The sequence below is a fragment of the Brachyhypopomus gauderio genome, chromosome 7 (assembly GCF_052324685.1).
Source record: "Brachyhypopomus gauderio isolate BG-103 chromosome 7, BGAUD_0.2, whole genome shotgun sequence".
Lineage (NCBI taxonomy): Eukaryota > Metazoa > Chordata > Actinopteri > Gymnotiformes > Hypopomidae > Brachyhypopomus > Brachyhypopomus gauderio.
In genome coordinates this window covers 19533557-19546416 of record NC_135217.1, presented here as the reverse complement: position 1 = coordinate 19546416, position 12860 = coordinate 19533557, and the positions used below count along the sequence as shown (strand labels likewise).

The window sequence follows — 12860 nt, the reverse complement described above, 5'->3', positions numbered from 1 at the left end:
CTGATTCAAGGTACAAACTCATTATACTGTCTCAAAGGTGAGGGTTAAAAACAGACTACTGCATACACAAGTACTGCACGACTATTTTACACATAATAAATCTGCTGCGGTACAGGGACACTGGAGTCGCAGTGCGTCCACAGCTGTGTTGCAGAAACTCACACAACATCAGAGATTTGATTTAGAAAACAGGCAGCTTGAGAAACACCAGCCGTGTGCCAGATGTTCTACACCAGTCATTTAGGCGAGGGTATTTAGATGGCCATTTTGGGTAGTTGAATTGGTTATAATTTCATTGCGACTTTCTTCTATCTTTTGTCGGTTGCTACTTCGTCCTCAATCAGCCACCACTAATAGAACGTCTGCTGTCGGATGTCATTCGTCGGTCACTCTTTAATAACCTTTTTAAAAAAATTCTTGGTCAGTATTGCATTAGAGCATCTGTAGAAAATTTATGCTGTTTCCAGACCCTGTAAAAGCTCACCCAGAGTCTATTAATGCGCCATGTCAGTGAGCACATTACAGAGCTTTGTGTAAACTGATAATGAGCATAGGGCCCAGCTGGCCAGTGTTAGGTTCCCCAGCTCCAAGAATCTTCTAATACACGGCTCTGTATCTCATTAAGTTCCTTTTTATCATCCAACCTCTTAACGGGTTAGTTCAGTCAAATATGCTAATGTGGCTAACAATTAATGAAAGCAAGCAGGGACCAGCTAACATGATCTCGCGCGCTTTTTAGCCAATATTAGCCACATTAACGTCGCTGCGTGAAACATTGGTTTTAGGTTCGTCCTGTGGGGCTGAAACGTGTGGGTTTTAGCAGAGATATTTGAGCTTTTGATCATAAAAGTCCAATGTCAGCCCCGTGCAGCGGTTAGTTATTGAATTACAGCAAAGCAGCAATCTGCTACGCATTAGCAGGAGCGACTGAGCCACTCTTAGAATTTGGGCTTAACCTTGAAATGGCGGCATCTCTCCGCTGTAGCCAATTCCCTCGTCCACGCACCCGGAACCTTGAGGCGTTTGCTCGCCGAAACAGGAGGTCTATTTTTAGGGGCTTTTCAAACGACAGAACTCTTGTACTGGCTGTTTCATTTATGTGTCGGTAAATAGTACGTTGATTTATACAAGTCGAGTTTTACAGCATGTATGAAAACCTTCTCAAGGACCTCATACCTCAGCCTTTTAAAAATCGGATAGTCAACTGTAGAACTGCTGTACCCAAGCACGAGGCGAGTCATTATCATGAAGAGGTCGTATGGCACTAGCAGTGATTTAGAAACAAATGCAAAGCTCAAAGGTGTAGACGTTATCTGGCAGACAGAGGTAGTAGACAGATGGGAGGCAAAAATGAAGAAAGTAATAAAAAGTCTGATAAAGCACCGGTTGCATGGCAGGGTAAAGCTCACCATATCCCATATTGACACCGTGTTTTTCTCTCTCTTTGCATTTCTAATCTCCACTGTCGGCAGGTCTGGTTAACCGCTGCTCACTGCTGGTGTTATGCGGACTGTTACACAGTTTGTGATGTGTTCGAATCATCTCTCTCTCTCTCTCTCTCTCTCTCTCTCTCTCTCTCTCTCTCTCTGTGTGTGTGTGTGTGTGTGTGTGTGTGTGTGTGTGTGTGTGTGTGTAAATGTTGTTTGAGAGTGCATTGATAGGCACAAATGGAAACATGTATACATTAGTGTGTGTGAATGTGGGTACATCTGCGTGCATCAGGGGAAATATAGGTGTGTATAGGTGTGTCTGAATGCAGTGTGTGTGTGTGTGTGTGTGTGTGTGTGTGTGTGTGTGTGTGTGTGTGTGTGTGTGTGTGTGTGTGTGTGTGTGTGTGTGTGTGTGTGTGCGTGCTTGAAATAACCAACACCTAGAGCATCTGCCGAATAATAACATGACCCAGAGTTACCATCTCAGCTTCCTACATGGAGCTTTTGAAAGCCCCGGAGTGGGTTCACCTCTGTAACTAGCTATTGCTTATATAAGTTTTTTTTGTTGGTTGTTTGTTTTTGAAAGAGTATTTTGAGTGTTTGGTTCTGGAACTCTGTTCTCTAAACTAGCCTGTGCACAGAATTGGGTTAATTTAGATGTGGGACGGAACGGTGGCGTAATGTCAGGTCACTTGAAGTCGACACTACGTGTCAAAGTGCCTTGTTCCATACAAGAACCATGCAGGAGCTAGATGTGTATTTAAACACTTAGTAACAAATCTGGCTGGATAATGCTCACTTATTAGTTCTTTAATTTTAAGTTTATTTTATTTCATGTAGTAATGTGTTATTGCATCAATACTTTATAAACATTTTAACCATTTCTATGTAAAACTCCTTGATATTATGGAACTGTTATGAATTTATCATTAAGATGAAATCACATTCAGGAGAGCTTTCATGTTTCATGAGCCTTCATGTCTATCCTTCTTCATGATGACTGTGGAGTGTTAGTGTACACAGTCCTGTGTGCCAGGATCTGTTAGGGTCATTTTCTGAACTCCAGTGACATGAGATGGCACGGAGCTGCTATCCAAGTGCAATGAGACCAAGTCACAGCAGCCTGTTCTAACACCATTATGCGCTTTGAGTTCCATTACGTTTCTACATCACTGCTCTTCGTAAGTGGTCATTTATACTTAAAGAAAATGGACGTCGCGTGGATTGAAGATTGATGCAGTGAATGAAGAACCCCCACATAGGCCTAACTGTTGCTATGTGATTCATTGTTCTTTTTTTAAGCCCCCTCAGGAAAGTGCCCTGCTGTTTAAGCACTTAATCTGAGTCCGGGGCGAGATTGCTTTTAATTGAGCCTCCAGCCAAGGAGGCGAAGTGACCGTCTCCAGCTGGAGTGAAAGCGCCTCACAGTGCAGCACTGTCGGGAGGAACCGAGCGCCAAGCCCACCACCGTTCACTCGTGTGGGCGTTACCGGGTCATAGAGTACGTGTGGGATTAGCACTAGCTGATGTGTGTGTGTGCATGTGTGTGTTATTTTTTTGCAGGTTGTCGGGGGCTAATATTCCTGTGCCCATTGTCAGCAGTAAAAACTGGCTGCGGTTGCATTTCCACACTGACAACAGTCATCGGCACAAAGGCTTTAGTGCCCAGTATCAAGGTAAATGTTTGGATTCTTATTATAATGTCATAGTGAAGCGTCTCCTGTGTGGTCCTGCTGTGTCGCACCGCTGGGACTGTGTCCTGGTGGGACTTGGTCCTAGCTGGGACTGTGTCCTAGTCCCACCAGGACACAGTCCTACTGTGTCCTGCTGTGAACCATGCAGGAGCTAGATGTGCATTTAAACACTTAATAACAAATGGTTGGGACCGTGTCCCTGGTTGGGACCGTGTCCTGGCTGGGACCGTGTCCTGGCTGGGACCGTGTCCTGGCTGGTCTCACATGGAGGGTCCCGGTTCGCATGTTTTGTTTGCTGCAAGAACCTTCATTTTGTGAAGCATGGCGGCTAGCTGATGTGCTACGCAACAGTGTTGGGATATGTGAAGAAAGTTTGTGTATCACAGAATCTTTCATTGCCTTCTTTATTTTAATCAGCAGGTAATTATTTTCACATTAAAGGAGCTAATTTGATTTTCTCACCTTTATGAAATAAGAATGACCTGTCAGGTTGTATCAAAACAAGGTCGATGATGATGCGAAAGCTTCTTAATAATAATTAATACATGGTATCAGGAGGTTATGGAACCAATTTTCACAGGCAGTACATAAGGGACGAACCTCTGAACTGTTGCTAAATATGGAAAACCCTCATAAAGAAGAATCTGTACATGTAGACTTCCACTGACGTTTCCAGGATTACACTTTTAATGTTGCATGCAAGATTGTAATTGATTATCCGTAATTAGTTAATGAGAGCCCCTGACCACCATTTGTCAGTGCAGCGTTCCTTGTGTCTGCAGGAACTTCTCAGAGGCTCCTCTCCTGTCCCCTTCGCTTGTCCTCTGTTTTAGTACGAGCTGCATTAGTAGCCGTGTGCTTTAGTGAGTGTGCGGGGGCAGGTGCTATCTCCTTGGGTTCTGACGCCCCTGCTTCATAAGCAGAAGCCGGTGGTGGCCGGGTGCCATCCTGCTCCGTGGAGCTGTCTTCTCGGTCCCTGATGTCTTTGTGGGCCGTGGGATGACTGGGGATCAGGAGCACAGAGGCCCCGCCCCTCTCTGCCCCGCCCCTCTCGAGCACAAAGCGCGCTCTTTTCTGACCGTGCGGCGGCAGTGAAGTCAGCAGATACTGGTCATCTCGCTGCTGCAGCTGTTTTCTGGAACTATTCACTGTTTTGATTTCTTTTTCTCTCTCCCCCCTCCCTTCTAAAAATAGTGAAACGGTCTGGAGATTTCAAATCAAGAGGCGTGAAGCTGTTTCCTGGCAAGGACAACACAAGTAAATTTTCTATAAGTAAGTCTGCCTTTACTTGGGATTCATATACGTAATGGGATTTTAATCACAAGTTAAATTAGATAGACAGTGCTGTCTCAAGGTCAGCACTGTTGTTTTATAGCTACGGGCAACCAATCTGCTTTTGACTCTCTCATCAGACTCTTCTGCTTGGAGACTTCCACTTCAGCAATTATTAATGCTTTGACCCACTGAGAAGTAAACACACGTTGGCTGTACATTATAAAGCACACAGTATAGAACCCTAACAGGCACGATCACACCAGAGTATGATCAAAAATACATGCCGTGAACACCAGCTTTCCTGCTTCTCTACGTACCTTGAAAAAGACTCCAGCAAAAATACCCAAAGTTAAAAAGTGAATAACGAATCCTGTTTGGATCTTCAGTACCATCTGTTATCCATTAAAGATTCAGTATGCAATGTGTGCTTTAAACAATAAGAACAACTTTCTTATCCCCCACATTAGCCAATATATGATGCCCCTCATACCCATTGTTGACAAGCAGCATAAACAGAAACAACTCAAATCACATTTTTATACCAGGATAATGACTATTGACGATCACACCTAAAGCTTTATTTATAAACGTGACGCCAGAAAACATTTCTGTAATTGCCTCTATATCCCAGGGGTCACCACTTTACTGGTAAGGATGTCTTAGTGTGACTCTAATGGTCTGACGGTAAAGGGGAACACTGTCATTCTGGTCTGGGTACAGCCTTGGGCTTTACGCGCAGTCAGTGTTGACTGATTGCTATCATTGTCATTGATTCCTGCTTTCCACCAATATAAGTGCATGCTTGCCTGGTCGCTATTGTAATAAGGTATTGAGCACAGCGATTCATTACAAGGCAACAGTGTAGCACTTCAAATACTTAATTACAACAGGATAGAGTTTTTTATTACCCTCCATTTCACGGCGGCTGCCTCGTGCATTCTGAAAGATGAATTATGAATTATGAATTATGAGCGCTGGACTCCGCAAGCCCTCGGTTAGTGCCCCAGTACGGCTGCAAACACCTCCGTGTGGATCAGGGCTGCTTAATTTATCAACTCCAGATCTGCTCTGATTGTAAAATGGGCTTCTGGTCAAAGTGTGCAGTGCTGTTAAATGGGTTCAGCCTTTTACTGTTACGCCAGTTTAGACTCCCAGAGCGGGGACAGAGCGGGGACAGAGCGGGGACAGAGCAGGGACAGAGCGGGGACAGAGCGGGGACAGAGCGGGGACAGAGCGGGGACAGAGCGGGGACAGAGCAGGCGGACGTGACACTCGCAGTCGACACTCTAGGCAAAGTGTTGTTGATCAAATGTAAGTTTGATCAACCTCTATAAACTTGTTGCAATAAGAAAAAATCCATTTCGGAAGAAGTGGAGTGGATTCTTCCAGGTTAGCCTCGTGCACATATGGAAGCAGGCGGTCCGTGACTCACCAGGGTGGCGCCCACATCGTTTCCTCGTCAACGGGACGCCTGTAGTGAACATCCCGCTATAGTGTAGCAGATGGAGAACACGGACAATTAGAGAAAAAACTTGGCAATGTGTAGAAAGTACGTTGACCTTTATAAAATTCATAGAGAGATGTGTTCTCGGAAGGAATCGTTAGTAGTTGACTCCTGCCCATCTCCACGGGCAGCGTGTTGGGCTGGGTGTGGTCCGTAGGCCGCGGGGTTGGGAAGTGTCGGTCCACCACATCCGTGTTCACGCTGCTGCTGGGAGACTGCTGTGCGGTAACGGGGTGTGGTTGCTGGGAGACTGCTGTGCGGTAACGGGGTGTGGTTACTGGGAGACTGCTGTGCGGTAACGGGGTGTGGTTACTGGGAGACTGCTCTGCGGTAACGGGGTGTGGTTACTGGGAGACTGCTGTGCGGTAACGGGGTGTGGTTGCTGGGAGACTGCTGTGCGGTAACGGGGTGCGGTTACTGGGAGACTGCTGTGCGGTAACAGGGTGTGGTTACTGGGAGACTGCTGTGCGGTAACGGGGTGTGGTTGCTGGGAGACTGATGTGCGGTAACGGGATGCGGTTGCCAGGAGACTGTTGTGCGGTAACGGGATGCAGTGGGCGGCGCGGCTGCGGGTCTCTTCAACAGACACGTTCGCATTCTCCACCTCTGCAGTGAGCGAGGGAGCCGTGAAGCAGGTGTCCAACCACTGCTCGGACCCCGGAGACCCAGAAAACGGCAGACGCATTGGCTCGGATTTCAGGTAAGCCCTGTGTGTGTGTGTGTGTGTGTGCGCGCGTACAGGTGTGTGAGTGTGTGTGTGTGTGTGCGCACATGCATGTGTGTGTGTGTGTGTGTGTGCGTACAGGTGTGTGTGTGTGTGTGTGTGTGTGTGTGTGTGTGTGTGTGTGTGTGTGTGTGTGTGTGTGTGTGTGTACGGGTATGTGTGTGTGTGTGTGTGTGCACGTACAGGTGTGTGAGTGTGTGTGTGTGTGTGGGCACATGCATGTGTCTTTGTGTGTGTGTGTGTGTGTGTGTGTGTGTGTGTGTGTGTGTGTGTGTGCGCGTACAGGTGTGTGAGTGTGTGTGTGTATACGGGTGTGTGTGTGCGTACAGGTGTGTGAGGGTGTGTGTGTGTGTGCGCACATGCATGTGTGTGTGTGTGTGTACGGGTGTGTGTGTGTGTGTGTGTGTGCGCGCGCGTACAGGTGTGTAAGTGTGTGTGGGTGTGTGTGTATGTGTGTGTGCGTACAGGTGTGTGTGTGTGTGTGTGCGTGTGTGCGCACATGTACGCGTGTGTGTGTGCGTGCGTGCGGGCGGGTGTGTGTGTGTGTGAGTGTGTGTGTGTGTGTGTGTGTGTGTGTGTGTGTGCGGGCGGGTGTGTGTGTGTGTGTGTGTGTGTGTACGTGTGTTTGTGTGCGTGCGTGCGTGCGTGCGGGCGGGTGTGTGTGTGCGTGTGTGTGTGTGTGTGTGTGCGTGTGTGCGGGCGGGTGTGTGTGTGTGTGTGTGTGTGTGTGTGTGTGTGTGTGTGTGTGTGTGTGTGTGTATGCAGGTATGTCTGTGTGCGTTTGTCCTAACAGTCTGCATCCAGCAGCTGTGTCTTTGCCTGAATGTGGGTGGGTGTGGTTGTGTGTTCGTCCTCGTGGACCGTATCTAGCAGATGTGGTTTCCATCGCAACAAACTCCCAGCCTGTTTTCCTCCACCGTTATCTGCTCTGACACCAGACATCACACTCTGCGCTGGTTAAAGTGGCACCTGACTCGTGTGATGTGGGAGGAGGTTTCACTCATCGATTCTCTTCTGGCCTGCTTGTTTTTTTTTTCCTTGTATTTTTTTTTTTATCGCTTTTGAAATGGTGGGGAAAATAAACCCCCCTCCCCCCTGAAGCATCGGCGCCACGGTGGGCTTCACCTGTGACGGAGGCCACGTGCTGCAGGGCTCCAAGAGCATCACGTGCCAGAGGGTGGCGGAGGTGTTTGCCGCCTGGAGCGACCACAGGCCCGTGTGTAAAGGTGAGCGCCGCTCCTCACCACCAGGAAAATCCGCTGGCTGATCTGAGCTAATCCCATTCAGTCAACAGGAGCGTGATGCGCGTGTCGCTGCCGTGACAGTGAGGAGAACCTTAAAGTGTCCTCAGTGTTCTGGGAGCGTCTGGCCCACTTACCACGTTTGAATATGTTTGATTGGAGCAACAGTATAACTCAGGGACAGTTAGATGTCCAGGAGAATCAGCAGTAAATCCTGAATAAACCTTCAGCTGTGTGTACTGAGTGCAACTCTTAACACTGAGTTCCAGGCAATAATATGAGCACTGAAGTGATATTTGGCCCTAAGGGTTTTAAAAAAAACAGGAACCTTTTTTCAAATCCAGGTCTTGTGTTTTAAATATAAAGAGGAGCTCTGTAAGCAGGTGCAGTCCTGCAGGTTCACACACAAGTCCATCATTTTCCTCCAGTGAACTAGATAACCGAGCCATGATAAGTTAAAAGATAGTGTTGTGAGACGAGCCTTATGTGATTACTCTCCCGGTGTGCGCGTGCTGTCTGATCCCCTGCAGTGGATCCATGCCGTACTTAGCGCTGATAAACTCAGCTAAACCGCCGAAAACACGCACAGCCACAAAGGCAGAGCCGCCTCATTATCCCTGTGTGATGTCTTCCAGCTAAAACGTGCGGCTCCAACCTCTACGGCCCGTCTGGCACGTTCACGTCCCCTAATTTCCCCATCCAGTATGAGAGTAACTCCCAGTGTGTTTGGATCATCACCGCCAGTAACCCTAATAAGGTACAGTATGCTCTGTCTGCATTTGCTACAGACACACACACACACACACACACACACACACACACACACACACACACACACACACACACACACACACACACACAAGGACACTGACTGTGCGTTGATATATGATGTGCCAACCCTGTGGGTAATTATGCTCATAGCCGCGAACCTAATTGGTTGCTTGCTTTTCTCATGTGTATGTGCAGTGCATTGATAATAGGTGGTTTGTAATATAGCGACAGGTTCATGGGTCATTTTGTCTGGCGGCGTCTTGACTCGGAGAGATGGATGATAGTACAGAGTTCTTCCGTGAGAGGCCAGGATTCGAACGGGCTGGATAAAGTCCCTGCAGCCAGGGACGGGCACTCACGGCGCGGTCTCGAGCGGACTCCCGTGGGCCCGGCAGCACGACCGCGACGCGTGAGGCCACACGCGCTGAGAGCACACCGCCGTGGTTTTACGGCCCGGAGGAGAGCGGCGCTGTTCAGAGTTCCTATTTTCACAGTTTGACATGGATCAATCAGCGAGGCACAGAGTAAATGGAAAAATCTAAAATCCATTCGCGAGCGTGATGAATATACATTCATATCTTGTATAGTAGAGGGGTGATGGATTGTCATTTGCCGTGTGTGCATCTGTGTGATTTACTGTGGCTCTGGCTTTGAGAGATATCTGCTGTTATTTAGATGCATCACAGATATGAAATCCAAAGAACTCAAGTCTTCAAGTTCTTTTCCCGATGGCCACATTTCACTTTCTACTATCACAGTAGCAGAAAGCATGCAGGCTTGGTCAAAACCTTGTTCTGATCCTATGGTATAATCCAGAATGATTTAGTGTGACGGTCCCTTCAGGTACATAACATTATACTTTTCACTCAGCTTCCTTTGTTTGAGTCAACACTTTCTCTTAACACTTTCTCCTTAACAGTTATCACAATTGCACACTTAAAGCTCGGAATTACTGCACCGTTCTGCATGACCAGGATCAAATATCAGAAATATTTCCCCAAACCGTGTCACGACGTGCCATTAGCTGTTTGCAAATAGCTGAACTGTATATTCACTCTCCGCTATATCTATGCCCTCCTGGTGCTGTGAGATGCAAATGGACTCTAAAAGACAGAGCCTTATTGGCTCATTTATCTTAGCCAGATGGAATTGTGGAGTTTAAGTTTTATTGCGGTTCCCTCATAATAAGAGAGCCACGGGCAGCACTACTGCATTATCGCACAGTTAGATGCTGCAAATAGATATATGTAGATAGAGATATGTGTAGGGATGTAGATTTATATGTAGGCACAATTCTTTACAGCAGACACGCTCACTAAAAGTACACGGTAGGCACGTTGTGTCTTACGGTTGGTTTTTCTTTGCGCGTCACGGCCTCGGCAAACGTGGCAGAGGGCAATTATGTGAATCGGGTGGCTGCTCACATACAAGAGGCGCGTGACACTCATTTAAACGAGGAACAAGTGGAAGGCATCATTTGACGATTTAGGTGGGAGTGAACTGAACGAGGAATGGAGCATGATCAAAAGTTTTTATCTTTTTGAAGCATGATTATATTTTTTCCACAAATCATAAATGAGTGTATTGCAGCAGTCATACCAAGGGATGTATGGTGAGCCATTGGCACGGAAAATGAAGGGTAATTTACTGATAACGTGTTCCATAGCAAATTACTGGTCTCTGCTAGCATGTGAATACTGAATGTATGTCATTTTTATTTGAGAATTATGGCCTTTGCCGTGCACAATTAGAAATACCAGGCCGGACTATGTGAGAAATGCTTCAGCATCAGACATTTTTAATGAGAAACTGTTGCTTTTATACGCAACCTATTTGGTGAGAGTGTCTTCCCCCCATTTCAGGTGATCCAGATCAACTTTGAGGAGTTCGACTTGGAGCTCGGATACGACACGTTGACTATAGGGGACGGAGGAGAAGTTGCCGACTCCAGGACAATAATCCAAGTGTAAGCTAAGGCTCATTAGCCAATCGTCCCGCGTGACGAGCAGGGCTTCTGTTGCTACTGCTAACCCTCCCTTCTGTTCCTGATACCATGTTTAAATATGCTTGGAGATGAGGCTTGACTCCAAGCACACTGTCAGGTGCCAAATCCAAAAATCTTCTCCCTCTGCACATACATGTATCCCACAATGCAGTAGGACATCTCAGTCCTGGTTTGGTGAGTCCTCTTTAGCAGTAGCTGGCACATTCTGGTTTATACGCCTGGCCCGCTGCCAAGCCAGAGTACTTTTAGCACAGACTCCACATCCCTGAAGGTCTTCCTGCCAAATTCACTATGCAAAAAGTGCACCTAAAATAATTGACCACTTCGAACTGTCCCGTTAATGCGGGTGTAAAAGTAGCTGCTGTCTCCCGCTCTATCAGTGCTGAGGTGCTCCAGTAACATGTCTCTCCTTCACTGTGAGAACATGTCGAGGTAAGACTTGTCGGCATCGCATGTAAAAATGTTGCAAATTCTGCTAATTCATTCAGAGGTCTGTACACCTTCAAAACAATTGCATTGGACACTGTTGTCTGTTTCATGCTGCTTTGCATATTTAAATTGGTTGTGAATACATTATTTAATGATTTCTTGTATTGTGCTACACTTGCCTAATCCCACTATATGCAGTAATCCCACTATGTGTTCCAAACTTTTGTTTTGCATTGTACCTTGTGTGCCGCTGTTCTGGTAGCAGGTGAACACAGGCACTGTCTCCACTGCACTGAAACCTGAGTGCACCATCTTGTATAGCGGTGTGAGAGGAAAGTTCTTCTTGACCTGACTTGCGTTGACCCGTCTTGTCTCTCGCTGTCTGCCCGCAGTTTGACGGGCAGCTTCGTGCCTGACCTCATCGTTAGCATGACCCATCAGATGTGGCTTCACCTGCAGTCGGACGAAAGCGTGGGCTCTATTGGCTTCAAGATCAACTACAAAGGTTCGCCCCCCCCCCCCCCCCCCCCCCCCCCCCCCCAAAAAAGCCTTTCACCCCAAATATCGTTCTTCTTATGTTGGAGCGCCATCCACCCTCCACCCTGAACTTTCTCAACCCCACCTGCTCCACCAGAGATCGACAAGGAGAGCTGCGGCGACCCCGGCGTCCCCCTGTACGGCTTACGCGAGGGTGGAGGCTTCTCCAACGGCGACGTGTTGCGCTTCGAGTGCCAGTTTGGATTCGAGCTGATCGGAGAGAGAACGATTTCCTGTCAGAATAACAATCAGTGGTCGGCTAACATCCCCATCTGTATATGTGAGTGCTTGCTGCATCGTCCGCTACCTTTAAAGCACTTGATGGACATCAAGTGTGGCAAATTACACCGCGGAGCTCAAGAGCTCGGTAATATCAACAATAGAATCATTTCAGAGAAGTGTGCATATGGCATATAACCCCTGGAATGCGACAGGCTTGCGAGCTAGTTTGCACATCCGTGTGATGACGATCCCATGAATTGTGCAGTGATTTTTGACTTCTTGGCTGTGGGAGGTTATGCAGGCAGGGTTGGCTAATTGAAAGCTTGCCTTGTTGGGTAAACAACTCTGTTATTGCACAGCCAAATCTGGCTAGCATACTCAAGGGTATTGCAGGAGACTAGGAGTGAGATAAGAGTGCTTCCTCGGGGAGTCGCATTATACCAGGAGAATGCAGGGTAGGGCTGCAGAGTCAGTGTTAGCGCTGCACGCTGTAATAAATAATAGCATGTTTGACTAAATGAACAGGGACAATGCAGAATGCCCCTCTGCCCTTTAAACCCTGGACCGAGTGACGTTCAGAGCACAAACGGCAGTCAGGGGGGGATAATGACTAGAAACCAGAGGATTGCAGATTTGCTCATTCAGTTCATTAGGAATATTCCATCGTAAAAGATATTTCATTTTTGCAACAGTAACAGTAGTCTGTGTCGTCTGCTGCAATGTATCATGTGCAAACCATTAACACAAGTTGTCCTTTGTGACACTGATATTGTTGAAAGGTGCATTATCCAAACAAGCTCTGTAAGAAATAACATTGTTTTTCTTGTGTGCTTTGAGAATCCTGAACTCAAATGTTCTAAGTGAGTCTGTTCTGTTTGTTTTTGTTAATGAATTTTTGATGATTTTTTGATGAATTCTCACTGCATTTACTTCATCCAATAAACATGAATAATATTGGTCTAAACAATGCAGGACGGATAGATTTTTCTTTTCTTTGTATTTCTTGTATAGGTTATTTTTTATTTGTT

General features: G+C 47.0%; 1 protein-coding gene across 4 annotated transcripts in view; it reads left to right on the top strand.

Moving 5' to 3' along the window:
* Positions 1-12860, top strand: part of csmd3a (CUB and Sushi multiple domains 3a) — a 141583-nt gene that overhangs the window by 37279 nt on the left and 91444 nt on the right. For all 4 annotated transcript variants that reach the window (XM_077012340.1, XM_077012342.1, XM_077012341.1 and 1 more), the window contains exons 6-13: positions 2994-3106; positions 4319-4396; positions 6516-6603; positions 7729-7853; positions 8504-8625; positions 10502-10605; positions 11466-11578; positions 11708-11890. In XM_077012340.1, coding sequence (XP_076868455.1) covers positions 2994-3106; positions 4319-4396; positions 6516-6603; positions 7729-7853; positions 8504-8625; positions 10502-10605; positions 11466-11578; positions 11708-11890 — 926 coding nt within the window. The remainder of the gene's footprint in view (positions 1-2993; positions 3107-4318; positions 4397-6515; positions 6604-7728; positions 7854-8503; positions 8626-10501; positions 10606-11465; positions 11579-11707; positions 11891-12860) is intronic.